The 24,295-nt window shown below is 42.8% G+C and overlaps 1 protein-coding gene across 6 annotated transcripts; it reads right to left on the reverse strand.

The window, feature by feature from the left end:
• Positions 1-222: 222 nt before the first annotated feature.
• lnpk (lunapark, ER junction formation factor) lies at positions 223-18,375 on the reverse strand. 6 transcript variants are annotated; one of them, XM_029741683.1, is made up of 14 exons: positions 18,244-18,375; positions 17,512-17,608; positions 16,569-16,610; positions 15,973-16,160; positions 15,183-15,241; positions 14,866-14,906; positions 7,862-7,945; positions 7,710-7,764; positions 6,264-6,458; positions 5,518-5,608; positions 5,191-5,261; positions 3,375-3,542; positions 2,131-2,250; positions 223-1,402 (listed from the first exon to the last, which is right to left on the reverse strand). In XM_029741683.1, exons 2-14 carry the CDS (start codon positions 17,536-17,538, stop codon positions 1,221-1,223), a joined length of 1,323 nt encoding a protein of 440 aa, XP_029597543.1. In that variant the 5' UTR covers positions 17,539-17,608; positions 18,244-18,375; the 3' UTR covers positions 223-1,220. The 6 variants fall into 6 exon arrangements, with proteins under 6 accessions (XP_029597543.1, XP_029597541.1, XP_029597546.1 ...); XM_029741681.1 differs by having other exon boundaries at positions 5,518-5,623; XM_029741686.1 differs by lacking the exon at positions 18,244-18,375 and having other exon boundaries at positions 5,518-5,623; positions 15,973-16,015; positions 16,104-16,160; positions 17,512-17,534.
• Between the last annotated feature and the right edge of the window lie 5,920 nt (positions 18,376-24,295).

Here is a 24,295-nt window from a genome sequence, read left to right on the forward strand (position 1 = left end):
TGTGTCGGGGCTCTCAACGAATCTAAGAGGGATTCGTCGACCAGCCATCGTTATCGCAGAGCACTCAATCGATTCACTATGTGTGTGTTGTATTGACCTGCTCTCTAAGTGGATAAATATTTAGTTTAAGTATAACTCTAACTTGTGTGATAAGTCTCTCCTTATTTGATCATAAAGAAATTAACCACATGTTAAACACCATTGCACAGTCCATGGAACTTATCTGACTTAAGCACAATTTTACTCATCTTTGTAGTGTCTTAAGGCCTGGGTAAGGCCTAAATGTCACAAATTCCCCAACTTATTAGTTCTCAATAAACATTTTGCAAACGTCAAAGGTATGCCAAACATCCTTCCCATGTATTTCATGTCAGTAAGAACCAAAACATAATAAATATCTTTGGGACAATCTTGTATGGAATTGCCCACTATGGCACTGCCTGCAAAGCACTGCAGTCTATCCTGGAGTAATATGAAGTAGAAGCACCCTTTGTCTTGTTTCAATAGTCTACCATGAATTGATTGAGAACATGTTTTTTACGTCATAAAAAAAACAAAAAAAAACATTATTTGGCGTGCCATGTACATATTAATAGAAACAGGCATTTGCAAAGATTTGGTATGCTGAAAACCTGACATACAAATTAAGCTCCAACACAAAATATTTTTTTTTATTTACTTCATGGCTGAACATAACACAGGCCTGAAAGAAGATATGTGGAACTGCTTCTTGGCCATAATAAATAATATCGCAATTCATTCTATTCTCACTGTATAAACAAAAGTTTTGCCCGACTAGGCTTACGATTGAATAAGTTTCAATATTTCCAGAACTGCTGTAAATAAATTTAAAACATGTCTTAACTATTTATTGTGTAGCCTAAAGAATTACACAATCAGAGCAAATCTTGAAAGACAGACCAGAGCAGTGCATTTGGCAAATGTATCTTTTCAAAAGAGAAAGTGGATTTGGCAAGTCAGTAATTTTGATCATCAAAGTGAATGTAAGAAATGCTCACACCTGCCAAGTTATGGTTTAAGTGAGAAAAAGTGGTCAATTCTAGATTATTATTTCTAGATTATTATTTCACTTCCAAAGAATATTGTGCATTACAAGCATTTTATGTAAATCCAGGAGCTGGGTACCACATGATTTTTAAACAAACACTACACCATGTCAGCTGATATACATAGAGGGGAGGGTGGGAATTCAATGTTTTCTACTCTGTTTCCAATTGGGGGACTTCTTGCTTTTCTCCTGGTCTCTCAGGCTCCTCTTCTGTGTGTACCGTCTCTGCGGCCTCTGGGTTCTCTACATTGGGGTCTGGGGTCTCCTCTGTAGACTGGGCCTTTTCAACTTGAGGCTCCACTTCATCAGAAGGGGCCTCCAGCTCCTTCTCATCTGCAACCAGAAGACATACATTTATAAAGCTTACATTAACCATACATATCTACCACTTGTTTGTTTCTGATAACAGGACTCTCTCTCTCTCTCTCTGCCTCTGAGCCACTATGTACAAACCACACATTCATAAGCCATTATAATATATTTACTGTAAAGTATTACTGTCAAACTGTCAGAGCAGCCCATTTTCAAACATTCAAAAAAATATCAGAAAGAGAGGGGGGGGTGAGTGAGTGACAGGGTTAAATAATTTTAACAGTCAAACCATTAAATCACTAACTTTGTGTAATTACACTACAATAATTTGCAGCATGCACAGCCTGTTAATATTATATACAATGACTTGATCTGCAAACACAGAAAGCTTTACATTACTCCAGAATGAAGTTAATTATCAACAACTCTCAGGGTCAAAAAATGGGATCAGTACAATGGTCATTTGATGGTCCAACAAGAAATAATGCATCAACATCATTGTGTGATGCCATGCAATAGCTTGTGTAGCTGTAATATCAGACAGAAGAGTAAAATTGGAATTTCATTTCAATTCTTGAATTAAAAATAAATTGACCCCAAATCTGATTGTTAGTTGCTTGATCATTTTAAGATCGTGATATGATTATGGGGCCAGATGCCACAAGAAGTCAATTTAAATAGCCTTTAATCAGGGTAAGTGATTGGTGGGACTAAAATCTGCAAAGCACCAGGCTGTGGTAGGATGGGACCTTTGTGGTGATGGTGGACAATGGCGAAACTGTGCACTGCACTCCATGAAGCAGTTGCTAAAGATACAGTGGGCGCCCTGGTAGCCAAATGACTGGGACCACTGTCTTCACTTTGATCAGCTATTCAAAGACAAAGTATAAAGCAATGGTAAATATTAGGATAAAACAAACATGCACAAAAAGACGACAATGTTAAATTGATCATTGAGTTTGTTATAGCAACAAACACTATGCTACATTTACCATGTGGTTTTAATGACCGGAAGATTAAGAATTCATGACTAACCAAGTTGATCACTCTGTCATTTAGGTTAGTATTGTGGAGTAACTAGAATGTTGTTGACCCATCCTCAGTTTTCTTCCATCACAGCCATTCAACTCTGTAACTGTTTTAAAATCACCACTGGACTCATGGTAAAATCCCTGAGCAGTTTCTTTCCTCCCTGGCAAATGAGTTTAGGAAGGATGCCTATATCTTTGTAGTAACTGGGTGTATTGATAAAGCATCCAAAATGCAATTAACAACTTCACCATGCTCAAAGGGATATTCAATGCCTGCTTTTTTTTTTTTACCCATCTACCAATAGGTGCCCTTTGCGAGACATGGTCTTTGCTCCCTGGTCTTTGTGGTTGAATCTGTGTTTGAAATTCACTGCTTGACAGAGGGACCTTATATAATTGTATGTGTGGGGTACAGAGATGAGGTAGTCATTCAAAAATTATATTAATCACTATGCAATGTATTATGTTTCTTATTAAGCACATTTTTACTCCTGAACTTATTTAGGCTCTGGATGAGTGTCTGATAAATTACAAATGTTTTACAGAAATGTAAAAATAGCAAAATAGTGCAATTACATAATGTCAAAACCTAATATTCCACAAATGACTAATTTCAATGACAGGTATTTATATCAACAGGGTTACATGAGTTTCTAGGGCACAAAATGTGCTTCAGAAGTAGCTAGAATTCATATAGGATATATCTCAATCGATTGAAAAAAAATCTTATTTTCTGGTTGCTCTTAAATTTAAACGAAATGTTTAAAGTTGGGAGCACCAGTGCTGTTAATTTACAACCTGTTCATTTAGAGCCCTGAATAAAATAAACAACTTGTTTTACTTTAATGTCAACACTGATACATTTGGGTCCACTTAACTCCTCTGATCTTTTGACCCTTGGATTTGGCCAAGTGCTACATATATGATTAGTTCATTTCCAAAGGTAACTCTAGTTACTATACCTCCAGAGGGGGGTGCGCTCTCATCAGTGGCCTCTGATGCCGCAGATTTTTCTGGGGTGGGTGATTCCGAGCGCATTCTCCGCTCAAAGCTAAATTCTGGGAGTCTTGGAGCTTGAGGTCGGGTCTTCCTTGCATGGTTCAGGACATAACAGTAAGCACACCTGAAAGCTAAACGGTCATAATGTAAGTAACATTATTTCAAAGGCAAGGTGCCATGTGCTTCACCAATTGCCCCACTTTTTTTGTTGAAGATGCATAACTGCATCTGCTCAATGGATTACCTTATTTCGATGTCATAGCTTGAGCTACTTTGGTTACAAAAAGTTGGTTGCACCAGCATATTACAAAAAAAACATATGCCAAGGACATTCAACAAGCACAGCACTTTCACAAATTACTGATGATTGGCTGAGAGAAATTATAAAAAGATTGCGGGGGCTATTTTATTAGACTTCAGTGCAGCTTTTGACATTATTGATCAGTCTACTGCTGGAAAAACATGTGTTATGGCTTTACATCCCTGCTATATTGTGGATAAAGAGTTACCTGTCTAACAGAAGACAGAGGGTGTTCTTTAATGGAAGCCTCTCCAACATAATCCAGGTAGAATCAGGAATTCCACAGGGCAGCTGTCTAGACCCATTTTTTCAATCTTTACTAACGACATGCCACTGGTTTTGCGTCTATGTATGCGGATGACTCAACACTATACATGTCAGCTACTACCGCGACTGAAATGACTGCAACACCTAACATGGGTGGCAAGGAATAAGTTAGTCCTAAATATTTCAAACTAAAAGCATTGTATTTGGGACAAATCATTCACTCAACCCTAATCCTCAACTAAATCTTGTAATAAGTAATGTGGAACCTGAGCAAGTTGAGATGACGAAGCTCCAATCCAGTAACTGTGGATTGTAAACTGTCATGGTCAAAACATATTGATACAACTGTAGCTAGGATGGGAAGAAGTCTGTCCATAAAAAAAGCCCAAGCCTTGTCAACAGCACTAACAACAAGGCAGGTCCTACAGGCTCTAGTTAATCGCACCTGGACTACTGTTCACTCGTGTGGTCAGGTGCCACAAAGAGGGACTTTGCAATTGGCTCAGAACAGGGCAGCACGGCTGGCCCTTGGATGTACACAGAGAGCTAAAATTAATAATATGCATTTCAATCTCTCCTGGCTTAAAGTGTAGGAGATATGGACTTGTTTTTGTGAGAGGTATTGATATGTTGAAAGCACCGAGCTGTCTGTTTAAACTAGCAAACAGCTCAGACACCCACAAGACATGCCACCAGAGGTCTCTTCACAGTCCAAGTCCAGAACAGACTATGGGAGGCGCACAGTACTACATAGAGCCATGACTACATGGAACTCTATTCCACATCAGGTAACTGATGCAAGCAGTAGAATCAGATTTTTTGAAATGATAAAACTACACCTTATGGAACAGCGGGGACTGTGAAGCAACACAAACATAGGCGTAGACACATGCATACACACACAAAATAACAAACGCACTATACACACACGTACACATGGATTTTGTGTTGTAGATATGTGGTAGTGGAGTAGAGGCCTGAGGGCACAAAGTGAGTTGTGAAACATGTTATGAATGTATTGTAATGTTTTTTTAATTGTATAACTGCCTCAATTTTGCCAGACCCCAGGAAGAGTACCTGCTGCCTTGTCTGCAGCTAATGGAGATCCATAATAAATACAAAATACAAAGATGGCAGCCAAGCACTGAAGGGCAAAGTTAATGCAGTGTTTGAAGGGTAGTGACAGGAAGCAGTATTTCTCCAAATCTTACCAATATATTCAAACTCCTCTTTCAATGCCATGCCATTATGGGAGAAGCACTGCTGGCATATAAGGGCATATCTGGGGATAAAAGAGCATACATAACAGTGAGAAGAGATCAACCTTGAAGTTGCCTAGATGCAAAACTGTTAAAAGGAGAACTCCAGTAAAGGTCTACCATTTAAAGCTGTATGTTACAGTGACCGTCACAACTGACGAGCACAAAATAGTGAGGCCACACATAGAGAATACGATCCTCTGCTCACTGTAGGCATAGTACTCTACGAAGCACATCAGTAATTAGGTCATTGGAAATGCTTTGGACGGAAGTACAGACCTGTTCTGAGGGCCATCTCCCACAAGGTATTCGATGACTCTGTCCACGGCACCTCGGTCTCGAGGTAAGACGGGTCTAGCCAGGGGTGGGCCTGGGGGGTGCATACCTAACATTATAGCACATCATAGGAACACAGTGACAATTAGTGCTTAGTTTAGTTTCTACACATTTTAATACTACAGCCTTAAAAAAAACTACACGGGCTGGTTTTTAACAGGTCCTCTTGAAAGGTAAGAATGTAAATCACCCTTGTTTAGTGCATAATATGGCATTTAGATTTGGGATACATAAAAGTATAGGCTACAGAAAATAAGCTCAAGTGTTTTAATAATCTACACTGGAATCCATGAACAACCTATAAGCAGCTTGGAGGGCTACATACAGTGCTAAGTGAAAGTCTACACACCTCTTGCAGTTTTCACATTTTGCTGCCTTCAAATAAAAACATTTAAAGAAGGATTACATTTGTCAGCTGTAAATCATTTTGAATAAGATTCTACCAAGTTTGCACAACTCTTAATGTAACAAAACCATTATTTTTATCAATTGCTAAAACGGGTTTGGTTGGGAACCATTGATGGACAGCGATATTCAAACCTTGTCTCTGATTATCAAGCAGATTTAAGTCAAGACTGAGACTGGACCACTCATGAACCCTCAACACCTCTTGGAAAGCCATTCTGGTGTGTCTGTGGCATTACAATCCCACTGAAAGATATAAAACTATCCAGTAGAGCTTTACTCACCCATTCCTGGGATAGGGGTGCAGGGTGTCATAGGGGGTCTCCTCATTATGGTCTGCTGGGCAACCGCGGCAGACAGGCCTCTATCGGGGGGTCCTCCTGGGGGCCCACCTGGGGCTGAGTGAGGAAGGGGACCCGTAGGGGTGGTTCCAGCGCCCATGACAGGGGGCCTCAAGGCTATGTTGCGTTGACGGAGTTCTGAAGAAGAGGGACATGTAGAAAAGGTATCCTTTCTCAAAATGGGGACACTACACAAATGGTTCTCAGAGTTAAGGCATTCTGTTAATTTGCATATCTACGGCAATGTGGGTTGAAGTACAGGGACATTTTCTTGCCATGCTCAAGGGCACAACGGCAGGAGATGGCATCTAGGATTTGACACCAGCAACCCTCGGTTGCCGGCTCACATTATGCCAGATTTTTCCTGTCTGATTAGGGATTCAAAACGGCAACATTCCAGTTGCTGGCCCACATCTCTAACGGCACATTTCCATGCAAGATTTACCCCAGTGTTTTACGCAGAAAGTTCATGCTTTTCTGTTTCCATCTACGCGGGCCGGCACCCGTGTCTCACTGGGCTATGGCTCCTGCGGACCTGCTCTCACTTGGGGCCAAAGCAGGGCCACTGGTACTTTTCAGCCTGCATTTGCATATCAATGTCTAACTAAACGTTTCCACCTTCTCACAAAGAAACTGTTTTTATTATGCAGAGGTGGTTGATTCTTCACAAGTCCTCACTGTCAGCTCTAGCTATGGAAATACAATTTCCCAGTATAACATAGGGGTGTATACACTAGTGCAGGGGTGGGCAGACTTTTTGGCTCGAGGGCCACATCAGGATTTCGAAATTCAACAGAGACGAACAATATGTTTTTGTTGTTGACCGATTTGTTTGTCAAAATCTATTTCTGTGCCAGAAAAAGTGCAGTTATTTAACCTTTTATTTTACATTGGTCCATTATCATTTCTACATACTTTCTATTAAGTTTTAGACATCCAAGAGAGGCCTGGACATATATTAATAATAAAAACAATTATGGCCCCCCACCCTGAAAATAAAACAGGGTTGGGCTCGTAGTTTGCCCAACCTTGCAGCATAACATCAAGACTACCTGCCGCCCCCATTGATTGAACTGAAGTCCTCAAGGGGCATTGAATAAACAACAATTCCCACAAGCACTCACTCAATTATGGTCAACTTATTTGTTCATTGACTAAACGTAGAGAAAGAGAAGTGTGTGACTGCTCTCCTGAATGTAATCAATTATACAGGACTGACAGCTCAGGCTCAAACCGTGAGCACATGAACAGATTAATTCTATGTAACCAAGTCAACCACAGGAATTATGTGGTAGCAATCAAAAGGTGAGTAAGGCATTTATAGGTTCACAATCTTTGGTTTTATGCTTGAATACAGAAACACAACTAATGTAGAGAGGACGCCTTCACCTTGGCCCGGTCTAGGAGTCATCTGACCTGGCCTGATTGGCGTGAATTCCATTTCCTTTCAAAATAAAATAAGAATCTCAGATCAATTCATAATTTAAATAAATAGCAGATTAAGTCATTGGTTCGTTTAAAAAAACAGATACTGTACTTGCCACTTTCTTATTTGCGTCAGGATCAAACCTCTCAAGAATTAACTTGGCATTTTTGTAGGTTTCAGTCTCCATCACCTCTTCCAACTGTAGAAAAAAGGTTTTAAAATTAAAATCAGTTAAGGAACTCTATCTGCACAGCATAAGGTTACAAAGGGAGGGTATATTACCAGTAAACAAACATTTTGATAGCTTTCAAGTTAAAATACATATAAACTGGAAAAATATATAAATGCAACATTTAAAGTGTTGGTCCCATGTTTCATGAGCTGAAATAAAAGATCCCAGAAATGTTCCATACACAAAAAAAGCTTTTCTCTCCAATGTTGTGCACAAATTAGTTTATATTCCTGTTGGGGAGCATTTCTCCTTTGCCAAGATAATCCATCCACTTGACAGGTGTGGCATATCAAGAAGCTGATTAAACAGCATGATCATTACACAAGTGCACCTTGTGCAGGGGACAATAAAAGGCTACTCAAAAATGTGCAGTTTGAGGGAGCGTGCAATTGGCATGCTGAATGCAGAACTTTCCTCCACAGCTGTTGCCAGAGAATTTAATGTTCATTTCTCTACAATAAGCCACCTCCAACGTCATTTTAGAGAATTTGGTAGTACGTCCAACCGGCCTCACAACCGCAGACCACATGTAACCACGCCAGCCAGGACCTCATCTAGCTTCTTCACCTGCGGGATTGTCTGAGACCAGCCACCTGGACAGCTGATGAAACTGTCGGTTTGCAAAACCGAAAAATTTCTGCAACAATTGTCAGAAACCTTCTAAGGGAAGTTCATCTGCGTGCTCATCGTCCTCACCAGGGTCTTGACCTGACTGAAGTTCAGCATTGTAACTGACTTCATAGGGCAAATGCTCACCTTTGATGGCCACTGGCACCCTGGAGAAGTCTGCTCTTCACGGATGAATCCTGGTTTCAACTGTACTGGGCATACTGTGGGCGAGCGGTTTGCTGATGTCAACGTTGTGAACAGAGTGCCCCATGGTGGCGATGGGGTTATGGTATGGGTAGGCATAAGTTACAGACAACGTATACAACTGCATTTTATCGATGGCAAATTGAATGCACAGAGATACTCTTTCTACCGCACCTGCTGTCTCTAACTCTGAATGATCGGCAGTGAAAAGCCAACTGACATTTACTCTTGAGGTGCTGACCTGTTGCACCCTCTACAACCACTGTGATTATTATTATCTGACCATGCTGGTCATCTATGAACGTTTGAACATCTTGGCCATGTTCTGTTATAATCTCCACCTGGCACAGCCAGAAGAGGACTGGCCACCCCACAGAGCCTGGTTCGTCTCTAGGTTTCTTCCTAGGTTCCGGCCTTTCTAGGGAGTTTTTCCTAGCCACCATGCTTCTACACCTGCATTGCTTGCTGTTTGGGGTTTTAGGCTGGGTTTCTGTACAGCACTTTGTGACTTTGGCTGAGGTAAAAGGGCTTCATGAATAAATGTGAATGATTGATTGAGATACCGTGACGAGATCCTGAGGCCCATTGTCGAGCCATTCATCCGCCGCCATCACCTCGTTTCAGCATGATAACGCACAGCACCATGTCACAAGGATCTGTACACAACTCCTGAAAGCTGATGTCCCAGTTGTTCCATGGGATACTCACCAGACATGTCACCTATTGCACATGTTTGGGATGCTCTGGATCGACGTGTACAACAGCGTGTTCCAGTTCCCGCCAATATCCATTAACTTCGCACAGCCAATGAAGAAGAGTGGAACAACATTCCACAATCAACACTGATCAACTCCATTGCAAAGTTGATGTCACGCTGCATGAGATAAATGGTGGTCACATCAGATACTGACTGGTTTTCTGATCCACGCCCCTATCTGACCAACAGATGCATATCTGTATTCCCAGTCATGTGAAAACATAGATTAGGGCATTATGAATATATTTCAATTGACTGATTTCCTTATTAACTTTAACACAGTAAAATCTTTGAAATTGTTGCATGTTGCACTTATATTTTTGTTAAGTGCATACATCAGAAAACATCTAGTGGCTTTTTGGGGTACTTCAGATTATCACAGGTGTCTAATTATTTCTGGCCCTCTGTGCGGCCTTTTCACATGTAAAATAATCAAATAATTGAATGACAAAGCTGTAAAACATTAACCTAAAAATAAATCATCAACTAAGTGAATACCATTTGTGTTTACTATGAGGGTTTCAGCATGAAATATCCTTCATATATTTGTTAACATACTGTTATTTTATGTCTTTGTTGTAAATGTTGTGAGAAAAAAACAATAGTTGGAAGAGTTAGAGTTAATTGAAAATTATGTCATTGTAGATGCTTTTTTTCATTAATTAAGCTATTCTCTCTTGAACCATATGTCTGTCCTCTAGAAACCCAAGGACAATATGGACATAGATATACAAAAATAAATACAAGTATAAATGACCAAAGTTACCACTGGTAAATTACTGGTAGCTTGCAACCCTAGCACAGCAAATCTTTTGATGACCTTCTTAAATACACAAAAGCCATATCTAGGAAAACCAAAGTTCCAAAGCCTTGGCCTAATATAGTGTATAAGAGGTTATAAAAGAAGTTGAGGTGATTCATATGTTGATGATCTAAAAAATATTTGCTGGTCTGTGGTGTGTAATGAGGAGCAACCAGACGCTGCACTTGACGCATTAATGAAACGACTTATTCCAGTTATTAATAAGCACGCACCCATTAAGAAAATGGACTGTAAAAACGGTTCCCGTAAATTCCGGACTATAAGCCGCAACTTTTTTCCCAGGCTTTGAACCTCGCGGCTTAAACAATGACACGGCTAATATATGGATTTTTCCCGCTTTCAATTGTTTTTTCTCCAAAAAAACACATTCTGTGAAATGCTCAATTTTTTGGCGGCATGAAGCTTTCATTAGAACAATGAAATTGCCGAACGGGTTAAGGTCAAATAACTTTTTGGTTTACGGTTTAGATTAAATCGAGCGCTCTCAAACTTCCCATCATTCTGATTACGGTAGTAATTTTGTCACCCTCATCATGGCAAAGACACAGAGAAATGCATATGATGCAGCTTTCAAGTTGAAGGCGATTGATCTGGCTGTTGGAAAAGGAAATAGAGCAGCTGCACGGGAGCTTGGTCTTAATGAGTCGATGATAAGACGTTGGAAACAGCAGCGTGAGGAATTGACTCAGTGCAAAAAGACAACTAAAGCTTACTGCTAATTTTAGATTTTTTTGTTACAAGCCGTGTTTCGTTAAAGCCTATTTATTTTTGTTACAAGCCGTGTTTCGTTAAAGCCTGTGTAAAGGTAATTTGTTTCAATGTACCGGTAGGCACCTGCGGCTTATAGACATGTGCGGCTTATTTATGTTCAAAAAAAAAAAAAAAAAATCAATTCAGCTTATATTCAGGTGCGCTTAATAGTCCGGAAATTACGGTAAATCCCCTTGGATTGATGAGGAATCGAAAAATTGTATGGTTGAGAGGGGTGAGGCAAAAGGTATGGCAATTTTGTCTGGCAGCCCAACTGGCAAACGTACTGCAAATTAAGAAATCATGTGACTAAACTAAATGAAAAGAAAAAGAAAATACACTATGAAGCAAAGATAGACTATATAAAGAATGACAGTAAAAAGCTTTGGGGCACTTTAAATTACATTTTGGGAAAAAAGCCAACTCTGCTCCTTCATTTATTATCACAAAGCCCACTGATATTGCAAACAACTTTAATTACTTTTTCATTGGCAAGATAAGCAAACTTAGGGATGACAAGCCAGCAACAAACGCTGACACTACACATCCAAGTATATCGGACCAAATTATGAAAGATAAGAATTGTACTGTTGAATTCCATAAATTCAGTGTGGAAGAGGTGAAAAAAATTGTCTATCAACAATGACAAGCCACCAGGGTCTGACAATCTAGATGGAAAATTACTGCGGATAATAGCAGACGATATTGCCACTCCTACTTGCCACATCTTCAATTTAAGCCTACTAGAGAGTGTGTGCCCTCAGGCCTGGAGGGAAGCTAAAGTCATTCCGCCACCCAAGAATAGTAAAGCCACCTTTACTGGCTCAAATAGCTGACCAATCAGCCTGTTACCAACCCTTACTAAACTTCTGGAAAAAATTGTGTTTGACCAGATACAATGCTATTTTACAGTAAACAACTTGACAACAGAATTTCAGCATGCTAATAGGGAAGGACACTCAATAAGCACATCACTGACACCATGACTGATGATTGGCTGAGAGAAATTGATGATAAAATGACTGCTACATGACTGCACCTGTACATAGCCCATCTGTAAATAGCCCATCCAACTACCTCATCCCCATAATGTATTTATTTATCTTGCTCTTTTGCACCCCAGTATCTCTACTTGCACATTAATCTTTTGCACATCTAAAATTCCAGTGTTTAATTGTTATATTGTAATTACTTCGCCACCATGGCCTATTTATTGCCTTACCTCCCTTATCCTACCTCATTTGCACACACTGTATATAGACTTTTTCTACTGTATTATTGACTGTGTTTGTTTATTCCATGTGTAACCCTGTGTTGTTGTATGTGTCGAACTGCTTTGCTTTATCTTGGCCAGGTCGCAGTTGTAAACGAGAACTTGTTCTCAACTAGCCTACCTGGTTAAATAAAGGTGAAATAAATAAATGAATAAAAATTGTGGGGGCACAAGTCTTGTTAGACATCAGTGCGGCATTTGACATTATTGATCATAGTCTGCTGCTGGAAAAACTTGTGTTATGGCTTTACACCCCCTGCTATGATGTGGATAAAGAGTTACTTGTCTAACAGAACAAAGAGGGTGTTCTTTAATGGAAGCCTATCAAATATAATCCAGTTACAATCAGGAATTCCCCAGGGTAGCTGTTTAGGCCCCTTGCTTTTTTTCAATTTTTACTAACGACATGCCACTGACTTTGAGTAAAGCCAGAGTTTGTATGTATGTGGATGACTCAACACTATACACGTCAGCTACTACAGCGACTGAAATGACTGCAACAATCAAAGAGCTGCAGTTAGTTTCAGAGTGTTTGGCAAGGAATAAATTAGCCCTAAATATTTCTAACACTAAAAGCATTGTATTTGGAACAAAACACTCACTAAACCCTAAACCTCAACTAAATCTTGTAATAAATAATGTGGAAATTGAACAAGTTGAGTTGACTAAACGGCTTGGAGTAACACCAGATTGTAAACGGTCATGGTCAAAACATATTGATGCAGTAGTAGCTAAGACAGGGAGAAGTCTGTCTATAATAATGCGATGCTATGCCTTCTTAACAACACTATCAACAAGGCAGGTCCTACACGCCCTAGTTTGTCGCACCTTGACTACTGTTCAGTCGTGTAGTCAGGTGCCACAAAAAAGGACTTAGGAAAATTGCAATTGGCTCAGAACAGGGCAGCACGGCTGGCCCTTGGCGGTACACAGTGAGCTAATATTAATAATATGTAAGTCAATCTCTCCTGGCTGAAAGTGGAGGAGAGATCGACTTCATCACTACTTTTATTTATGAGAGGTATTGACATATTGAATGCACCGAGCTGTCTGTCTAAACTACTGACACAGCTCGGACACCCATGCATACCCCACAAGACATGCCACAAGAGGTCTCTTCACAGTCCCAAGTCCAGAACAGACTATGGGAGGCACACAGTACTACATAGAGCCATGACTACATGGAACTCTATTCCACATCAAGTAACTGACGCAAGCAGTGAAATTAGATTTAAAAAAACATATAAAAAAAACACCTTATGGAACAGCGGGGACTGTGAAGCAACACAAACATTGGCACAGACACACGATAACATACGCACTATACATACACATGGATTTAGTACTGTAGATATGTGGTAGTGGTGGAGTAGGGGCCTGAGGGCACACAGTGTGTTGTGAAATCTGTGAATGTATTGTAATGTTTTAAAACTGTATAAACTGCCTTAATTTTGCTGGACCCCAGGAAGAGTAGCTGCTGCTTTGGCATCAGCTAATGGGGATCAATAATAAATACAAATACAATAGCATGATAAACACTAATAGTAAATACCCTACAACAGGATTTTAAAATAATTTTACGCTTATAACATTATCCTAGTGGTTTCATTTGTTGTAAACGAAAATGTGTACTCAGTGGCAGAAGGGGACCCGTAGGTGCGAACACAAAAACTGCTAAGTAAGGAAATTCTGATTTTGCAAGCCAGCAATATGGTTTGCAATTCAACTTTGCATCAGGAAAACACCAAACATTGTTAATTGTTAGCTAGTAGAAGATAAATAATAACATGCACCAAAATCGGTAATGGGGTGTGAAAATCCATCAGCCGCAATTATTGGAAGTTATTAGACATGACAGAAAATGACATCCTCGCCATGCTTACTGCTATAAATTTACAGAGAATCGCTAAGGGAGCGCTTTATGGAACACAGTCTCTCTGCCAATTAGCCTGCATTGATTTTAGATTATTTCTTAGCACTGGCAATTAGCTCACTGCAAAGTGCTCTAAGAGCTCAATAAAGGCTTCCTAAGAAGGCAGGAGACTTCCATTGTAAGCTTGAGGCACCTGTACTCAATGTCTGCCTGCTGTAGCAAAGAGCCTCCCTCTACTAAGGGAATGGGGTAGGAGATGGGGGGGCCAAAATTCTAAAAAGGGGTGTAATATGCATAGATCAGCACAAATTACATCAATGCGTTTCAAAGGTTAGAGCGCATGCGAGTTGTGCAAGGGGCTCCTGATACGATTAAACACTTAGGGCTATTAAAAGGGAAATCAGGGAAAGAGTCATTGTGTCATTAAGATATCAGCTCTGGATCAATGACACACTTACTTCAAAACACTAAGGGCTGGTTTCTCCATGAGCATGCTTTTTAAGGCCAGGACTAGGATTCATTTGTGTCCAGGAAACCAGCACTGCCCTGAAAGATCAAAAATTATTGGAATAAATTAGATATAAAAATCTACACTTACGATTTTTCTTTTTTCAACTTTTAAATCTTCTAGTTTGTCATCTGAAACAAAAGTGACAAGGAATGCATTGAGTATTTGTCATGAAACACACATGCATTTTAAGAGACATTTATATTGATAAATAGTTGTAGTATTATCATTATTTTTTTACAATTGGACAGACTTGCAATTCAAAACAAGATTAGATAAACTTAATGTAAAGAAAATAATCATATGTGTGTAAAAACAAAAATGTAGAACAAAGTTACTTTTGTCCTCCAAAGAGGGGGGTGGTTGATGGGCCAACAAAAATTGAATAAAAATAAGAGAAGCCTTACTGTTTCTTTCTGTTCGCTTTGAGAAAAGGAATAACAGCAGCTTCCTCATAAACCACACTCTGAAAAGCAATCAGGAATATTAGAATGCAGCAGAAACAGTCTTCCCATTGTTGAATAGTTACTAAGAAAAGCAGATCAGAGAGAGCATCCCTTTCTGTGGTAAAGCATTTTGTGATCAATGGAACAAAACAGAAGTTTCTTCACTTTGAAGATTATGTGGTGGAAATTTTACATGGCAGGACATTTTGATGACCTGAAAGAGTAGTATAGGCCTACATATTGAAAAGTAACTTTGGAATTAGATGCACAAAACCAGAACAGTTGTGGAATAAGAAAAACTATTGATTTAAACAAATATAAAACATCTATGTCTGTGCTTAGAAGATTTCATGTGAATGAAAAATGTGGATGCTCGGCATCGTCTCTGCTTTATGTGCCCAGGGTACTTTTGAACCGCCAGCAAACATCTTTACAAAGTAGGCTGCAGGCACATAATAGTATACATACTTAAAGGGGTAATCAGGGATTGGTGCATACATTTTGTTGTACTTTTAAATAAAGGATATATAGCCATTGATTCTTGAAGAATACAACTTTCTTATCAGAAACCAAAATATAAGCTTGTTATACACCAATGTTTGTAAATAATGTAATTTCAAACAAACACAGTATAGCTATAAAACATGAATTTGAGAGTGAGTACATTCCTCAAGGTCCTTCATTGTTGTTTGAATCACAGATTGCCCCTTTAAGGTTATGTGTGGCAGTGGACAGAGTAGGCTGTACTTACAATATAGGAAATATAAATAAGGGCAAAGTCATCACGATGCGTCCTGTCCATTGTTCGGGGAGATAGCAGAAGTAAACACTTATGCAAGTAATAAGATAAAGCACAGATGAATACAGAAGCAGTCTTCCCACCCACAACTTCTCCAATCTCTGATTCTTCGCTCTAAATTCCTCAAGGTCCTTAATATCCTGAAAAGACAACAAAATGCTATGACAAGTATTTTTAAAAAGATAACAGGTAATAGTTGGATTATAAGAATTATGGAATGCTTGGGTAATGCCAGAGTATTTCCCAGCCTTATGATACATTTAAAAAGGGTTTATTGTAGCATTCTAATTCTTCTCTAAAAAGTATAACCTCTTTTCTAATATCTGACGGCCAATGTGCTGCCCAAAGTCAGAGTTGTGGACATCTGCACCTGTCACTAAAAGATCAAAACAGATCACTGCCTGACTGATAATTACAGACGAATACAAGATGAAGCTCATGGACAGGACTGCGGGAGAAGCTTGGTGCTGTGAACACTTTTTTTAATACTAGTAGCCTATATAATGTTGAAAAGTAGGGCTTATAGCAACATTTAACCTAATACTTACCTTGTCAATGCCTTCTAGAAGTTCCACCGTCGTTGGTTTAGCCTGTTTGAAGATTAGATACAATTTACTTCTGAATCACTCAAAACAAATGGCTACGACCAGATGTGTGTGCTGAATGCAATGCTTTTTCTCTCTGAATGATAAAAAAGGTAATTAATTGATATTATAAACATTAACTTCAACACATCATGCATGCCCTCAAATGCCAAAAACATTGGCTCAATTCTATTCTGACACTAGCCAGACAGTACAGTTCAGTTGACTAGTCAGTGATGTAGGCTACTTGATTACGTTAAACTGAAACCTTGAAATGCTAAAGGAGCATTGGGTTGGTAGCTAGCTAGTTAGACAGTGGAGTAGTCGTATTCTCCAGATTTATTCAACCCTGTTTTATAAGCGCAGTGATCGACTCTACCACTTGAGCATGCTTTTGTTGCACAATCAATGGCGTGCTGGGCTTCAGGCAAGAAGGTTGATGGCTCGAGACGCACTTCCTGCCTGTTTCATTACATTGGTGTCAGAAGTGGGATCGGAGCTTGCATCCACTACAGTGTGTGTGCTTGACTGGTGAGCGTGTTCCTGTAAGACGGCGTCCTATGTCTAACGCAAGGACACGCTTTTTGAGAGGGAGTTGTGTAGGGACCCTGGTTTATAAGCTTGGATATCGACTGTGCCACTTAAGCATGCTTTTGTGGCACAGTCGATGGACCGCTGGGCTTCGGGCAACAAGGTTTGGGGTTCCCGCTTCTGGCACCAATGTAATGAAACAGGCAGGGACTGCAGCTATAACCCTCAACCTAATGGCAAAAAAAGCATACCCAAGTGGCAGAGTCGATATCTGCGTTTATAAACCAGGGTTGCTAGAATATGTCTTGTTTTGGATTATTATAGCTAAACTAGCTTACGCTACTGTTACAGACTGGTTTAACGTGCATATAGTTACCTTCCACCGGGAAACAACAGCGCCCATCTCTGTAGAATGTATTGGTGTGTCCCGCTACTCGTCTTTGTCCACTCTTTCCTTTACGTTAACTAGCTGCCTAAAAGTGTTGAAAAGTAAAGGTAAGACATAGCTTGCTACCTAAACAATAGCTCAGACGGCTAGCTAGGTAAGGTTACAGAATGGAAAGTGCAAACGACAGCTAGCCCATGGTTGTTACTGGCTATAAAGTAAAACGTCATGAAGGAAAAAATTGCTCTTTGGTCTTAATTTATGGTTAGGCATACGGTTAGCAGTGTGGTTAAGGTTTAAACTCTGATTTTAAGAAGATGCATTTTAGAAATAGTCAGTGTACACTTTAGCCATAATTATGACTTTGTGGCTGTGGTAACTAGTGAAAACCCCCATTCAGAGACAAAAAGTCGAAGCTAACGCTAAACATCCCTGATATGTTCCATTGAAGCACCTGAAGGAAAATGCTCATTGTTGGGCACGACTGTGACACGGTTTTGTAATCCTGAGTCACTCAACATAATTGTATAGACTTACGTAACACTGTAGATTGATGCTTGTGACAGCTCGCTAGCTGACATATAAACTGGCTAGCTAGCTAGCAGAATATTACTAGCAGCAAAAGCTAGCACGTAACGTTAGCCTAACGTTAGTGTTAAACAGACAGGCCTAATCAGTTTCATTCTTAGGCCTAATTGAAATACATCAAAGTCTGCTACTTACGGTTGCTTGATAGCTATTTCACGTTAGATAGGTTCGTGTCATGCAAGAAAGAGTCAATAACAATACGGCGGGGGTCGGGTTCTTCCTCGTCTTTTTCTCCCTCTCCTTCTATGGTAGAATGGCAGTCCGTGAACAAACGTTTAGGGTGCATGCCGCCACCTACTGTGCTGGAGTGTGTGGTAATCATGGTTTACTACACTACATACAGTAGTAGCTCTAGCTACATCAGTATAAAAGAAAATAAACCCAAAAAACCTAAACCCTCCTACCTAATTATGTTCCCGAGTAACGCAGCGCTAGAGTGCTAGAGGTGTCACTGTTATGTATGGTACGACGTGCTGTACGTCATACTATACGTTGTTATGGTTTACGACAGTGTGCTGCTTTACGGATGAATGGGTTGTCAGGATGAGTGGCACATGTCATTAAACGACAGAGTGATGTACAATGTGAAACCGTGCAGACGTGTGTTCTTCTACAGCTAGGCTAGATATAACATTGGCGACGAAGATGGCTGAATTCAGTTTACCACCGCCGGCACCATTCCTCGCCGTGCCTGGCGAACCTCCAGTCCCGTGGAATAACTGGCTTGATAGCTTTACAACTTATATCGAAGCTATGGACCTTTCTACAATCTCCGACAAGCGGAGGACAGCACTGCTCCGTCACTGCCTTGGTACAGAGGGACAAAGGATTTTCAGAGCGCTTGGATCGGCTTCTACATTCACTGCTGCAGTCAGCCTCCTACGGAACCACTTCGCCGGGAAAGAGCGAGTGCTCCTCCGACGCTACCGGCTACGGATGAGACACCAACGGCCGGGTGAGTCCATTCAAAACTACGTGGCTAATCTGAGGGATTTGGCGAGCTCTTGTAACTATGGGACACTTCAGGACGAGATCATCAGGGATCAGTTGATAGAGGGGACGTTATGTGAAAAGACAAGGGAGAAACTGCTTTTGGAATCGGATAATTTACAACTAGATGGAGCTATTAAAATAGCACTCCAGGTTGAAGCGGCGTTGGAATGCTCTACTATGCTAACAGACAGATCTGCAGCATACACTCGGCCCCCAGCCATTCTCACACAGCAGCTTCAGCCCGAGCAGGCGCACTACAACGATCACGCGCTGTGCATGGCCTCCCACGTTGATAGCTGCATGGACACAGACACCGGCATGCCCGTGCAGCAGGCACACATACAAACGAACAGAAGTAGCTGTGGCAACTGTGGGGCTAGCTCTCACAATTCAAGGGCTTCAAACTGCCCAGCCCGTGGGAAAATATGCAAGAACTGTTCAAAATACAATCACTTTGCAAAAGTGTGTCGTTCTGCCCCAGCTACTAGCTCCACCCAGCACAGGCCCTTAGTTTCATCTCACTCTCAACATGAACGCACGGAAATTCGAACTGTCTCCACCAACCATGTGTCATGCACTGTGCAGCTGGGTGAGGTGGGTTTGCCTTTACTGCTGGATACTGGCGCTGCGGTGTCATTGCTCAACCTTGCAACTTACTACAAGTTTTTCAGTCACCTACCACTCCAACAGCCCTCCACTGCCCTGTGTGGGTACGGTAGATCCAAGATAGACATTGTAGGCACCCTCCAGGTCCCAGTACACTACGGCACCAAGCATCTGCCATCATTCACATTTCATGTTGCAAAGCGGGGTGCCAACCTCTTGGGCCTCGACCTCTTCACAGGCTTGGGATTCACGCTGAGAGATGACAGTGGGTCAGCTATCCACCAGGTTACCTGCACATGGCAACAGAACTGGCCAACTCTGTTTGATGGACTGGGCTGCCTCACAGCCTTTCCTCACAGGCCCCTAGTGAATCCGGAAGTGACCCCAGTCATGCAGCCCCTGCGGCGCATTCCCTTTGCACTGCGTGATGACGTCACAAAAGATCTCCAGGCACAGTTGGATGCAGGCATCATTGAGCCAGTCAACGCTGCCCCCTGGATTTCAAACTTAGTCATTGCAACCAAAAAGTCAGGTGGAATCCGGACCTGCGTGGATCTTCATGCTGTGAACAAGGCCGTTGTCCCGGATAAGTACCCCTTGCCTACAGCTGAGGAGCTGACCGCACAATTCCATGGCTCCACGATCTTCACGAAGCTTGACCTTCGTCAGGGTTATCTTCAGGTACCCCTCCACGCAGCTAGCAGAGATCTCACTACCTTTGTCACACATGCTGGCGTGTTCAGATATACACGCATGCCTTTTGGACTTAACTCCGCCCCCAGCTGCTTCCAGAAGGTGATGAGCACCATCCTCGCTGGAATACCTGGGGTGGTGGTTTATCTGGATGACATCGTGGTCCACGGTCCTGACCTCCACATCCATGATTGTCGACTCCACAGAGTATTCAGCGCTCTACTGCAGAACAACCTGACCCTTAACGGTGGAAAGTGCACCTTTGCAGCTCCAGCCGTCGAGTTTGTGGGGTTCCGCCTGTCGGCCAAAGGCATTGCCCCACTCATGTCGAACATTGAAGCCGTCCACAGGATCCCGGAACCGACCTCAGCCTCTCAGGTGGCGTCATTCTTGGGCATGACAGCCTACTACCTCCGGTTTCTGCCCCACTACTCCCAGACCACAGCGCCCCTTCGCCAGCTCCTCAAGAAGGATGAGCCATGGGCCTGGACGGCAGCCTGCTCAGACGCGGTCCGCTCACTGAAGAGCCAGCTCTCCACAACCCCAGTCTTGGCTCACTTTGACCCCGTCTGCCCCACCATTGTCACATGTGACGCCTCAGCTGGAGCACTAGGAGCTGTCCTCTCACAGCTGCAGAATGGCATTGAGAGGCCCGTCGCCTTCGCCTCAAGGGCCCTGAGCCCCACAGAACAACGGTACTCTGTGGGCGAACGAGAAGCACTGGCCTGTGTCTGGGCGTGCGAAAGGTGGCACCTCTACCTCTATGGCCGTCTGTTCACGCTCCGAACCGACCACCAGTCCCTCACAACGCTACTGTCGGCATCAGGAACTGGCCACAAGCCACTTCGGCTGCACAGATGGGCCGACCGCCTCAGACAGTACGACTATCAGCTGAAGTTCACTCCAGGGAGGGATAACGTGGTGGCAGACCTCCTCTCACGCTCCTTTGACGCTCCTACTCCGACCGTCTTGCCAGACGACAATGAAACAGACCTCGTACAAATGCTTTACGCTCCTCTTCAGTCAGTCGTCTCACTGGAAGAGCTGAAGCAAGCATCGGAACAGGATCCCACACTGTCTACCCTGCGCACCTACATACGCACTGGATGGCCAGCACACGTGCCGGAAGAGCTTGCGACTTTCGCCAGGGTGAAGCACGAACTGTCTTGCTGGGAAGAAGTCTGTGTCTCTCGAGGGTTTTGCACTGTGGTCCCAAGTGGTCTGCGTGCGCGTGTTCTATCCATGGCGCACGAGGGGCACTTGGGCATAGTGAAGGTCAAACAGAGATGTCGAGACCTTGTGTGGTGGCCAGGCATCGACCACGACATTGAAGCCCTGGTCAGGGATTGTGCTGCATGCCTCCTCAGTGGGAAAACAGGACAGTCCGCCCCTCCCCCCCTGCAGCCTCTCGCATGGCCGTCCCGCCCCTGGGAGCACATCCAACTGGACATCTGTGGCGAGATCCATGGTCACGCAGTCCCTCACCATCAGCGCTTCCTGGTGGTGGTGGATGACCTCCACTCTAAGTGGCCAGAAGTGGTTCCTGTCGTAACTGTCACAGCACAGGCCATCGTGGACATCCTAGACAGCCTGTTCACAAGGTGGGGCCTGCCCCTCACCCTTACCACGGACAATGGGCCCCAGCTAATCTCTGCCGAGTTCTCCTCATATCTCAGCAACAAGGGAATCAAACACATCCGCACGGCCTACTACAACCCACAAGCTAACGGAGGGGTGGAACGCTTCAACCAAACGCTGAAGAACGGCATCAGAGCGCACCTGGTCCAGGGGTGCACGTTCCAAACTGCTTTGAATCAAACGCTAATGCACTACAGAGCAAGCAAACACACAACAACACAGGCCTCCCCGGCATCTCTCATGCTAGGTCGTGAGATGGAACTGCCACTGGACAGACTCAGAACACAGAGAGTTGCAGAACCGGCGACTAGGTGCACCCAAGAAAAACAGGCAGTGACTAGGCACCAAAGAGAAATGAAACAGCGTTTCGACAAGGCACACAGGGTGAAGAAGTCGATCATCCAAGTGTCTGACTGGGTCCGAGCCCGACGGCCTCAGCGGTGCAACAAAATGGCCTCATTCTGGTCGGACCCCCTGCAGGTCAGTCGACAACTGGGGCCCGCCACATTCATGTTGAGCAATGGATCACGCTGGCACGCCAGCCGCCTCAGGAAAGTCCCTGCTCCTCAAGGAATACGAATGCACGCAGAACAGACATGCAGGCCAGAGACGCCACCGGATGGACCTCCCCCACCACTACCACCCGAGCCCCAGCCTCTGTGGGCTCCCCAAGGGCCAGAGCCACAAGCGGTGGCGGTTGAAGAAAGGCCTATGCGGGCACGAACTCGCCCTGCTCATCTGGGGGACTACTTAACCTCTTTTCATTCTTAGGCTCCGATAGGGGTCTTAGTCAACCTCCAGGTTAATGGACTGAACTGGTTAGTTTGTAGGGTCCTTCCGTTTTAAAGGTTAATGTTTTATTTCTTACAGTTATCACTCTAGGTTCTTGCCCTATGGACATTTTATATATGGTACCAGTCCCTGGTTTTGGAAAGGGGGGGGAAATGTTATGTATGGTACGACGTGCTGTACGTCATACTATACGTTGTTATGGTTTACGACAGTGTGCTGCTTTACGGATGAATGGGTTGTCAGGATGAGTGGCACATGTCATTAAACGACAGAGTAATGTACAATGTGAAACCGTGCAGACGTGTGTTCTTCTACAGCTAGGCTAGATATAACAGTCACTACAGATCCTGGTTCAATCCCGGGCTGTATCACAACCGACCGTGATCTGGAGTCCCATAGGGCGGCGCACAATTGGCCCAGCGTCGTCTCGGTTAGGGGAGGAATTGGCTCAAATGCATTAAGAAGTGAATAAATTCCACAAATGAACTTTTACAAAGGAACACCTGTAAATTGAAATGCATTCCAGGTGACTACCTCATGAAGTTGGTTGAGAGAATGCCAAGTGTGTGCAAAGCTGTCATCAAGCCAAAGGATAGCTACTTTGAAGAATCTAAAATATATTGTTTAACACTTCTTTGGTTACTACATGATTCCATGTGTTATTTCATAGTTGATGTCTTCACTATTATTCTACCATGTAGAAAATAGTACAAATAAAGAAAAACCCTTGAATGGTGTGTCCCAACTTTTGACTGGTATTGTATATAATATATACTCTATTCCCTTTATTTATTTTTGTTCGAATTCTTTTTATACTTGTTTTATTTTGCTGGCGCTTGGGCCCCCCACGGGCTTGGGCCCAGGGGCTTCAACTCCGGTAATGTCACACCCTTATCTGTTTCACCTGTCTTTGTGATTGTCTCCACCCCCTTCCAGGTGTCGCCCATCTTCCCAATTATCCCCTGTGTATTTATACTTGTGTTCTCTGTTTGTCTGTTGCCAGTTCGTCTTGTTTGTTCAAGTCAACCAGCGGTTTGTGTCTCAGCGCCTGCTGTTGACCTCTGCCTGTCCACTCTGCCTGTCCACTCTGCCTGTCCACTCTGCCTGTCCACTCTGCCTGTCCACTCTGCCTGTCCCTGAGCCTGACCCTGAGCCTGACCCTGAGCCTGCTTGCCACCCGGTACTGTTGCCCCACCTCTGGTTTTCTGACCCCTGCCTGCCTTGACCTGTCGATTGCCTGCCCCTGTTGGAATATTAAAGTATTGTTTATTCGATGCGGTCTGCATCTGGGTCTTACCTTCATACCTGATAGATAAGCCCCTGCATTAATCCAGCCCTGGTGTTATGAGTTACTCATATTATTCTCCCACCTTTGATTTACATTAGGGTTTGTGCAGTTGTCTAATATTTGTGGGGCAATTACGACTTCCTCAGTCTCCGCTTACAATGTGAAAAATACATTCTA

The sequence above is a fragment of the Salmo trutta genome, chromosome 39 (assembly GCF_901001165.1).
Source record: "Salmo trutta chromosome 39, fSalTru1.1, whole genome shotgun sequence".
Classification (NCBI taxonomy): domain Eukaryota; kingdom Metazoa; phylum Chordata; class Actinopteri; order Salmoniformes; family Salmonidae; genus Salmo; species Salmo trutta.

Excerpts from the sequence above, each read along its gene's own strand:
- lnpk (XM_029741681.1), bottom strand. The coding sequence starts at position 17,538 with ATGGGCGCTGTTGTTTCCCGGTGGAAG. Across the intron at positions 16,611-17,511 it reads CTGTTGTTTCCCGGTGGAAG|GCTAAACCAACGACGGTGGA; the intron begins GTAACTATATGC and ends ATCTTCAAACAG. Across the intron at positions 6,459-7,709 it reads GACTCCTAGACCGGGCCAAG|AACTCCGTCAACGCAACATA; the intron begins GTGAAGGCGTCC and ends CCTCTTCTTCAG.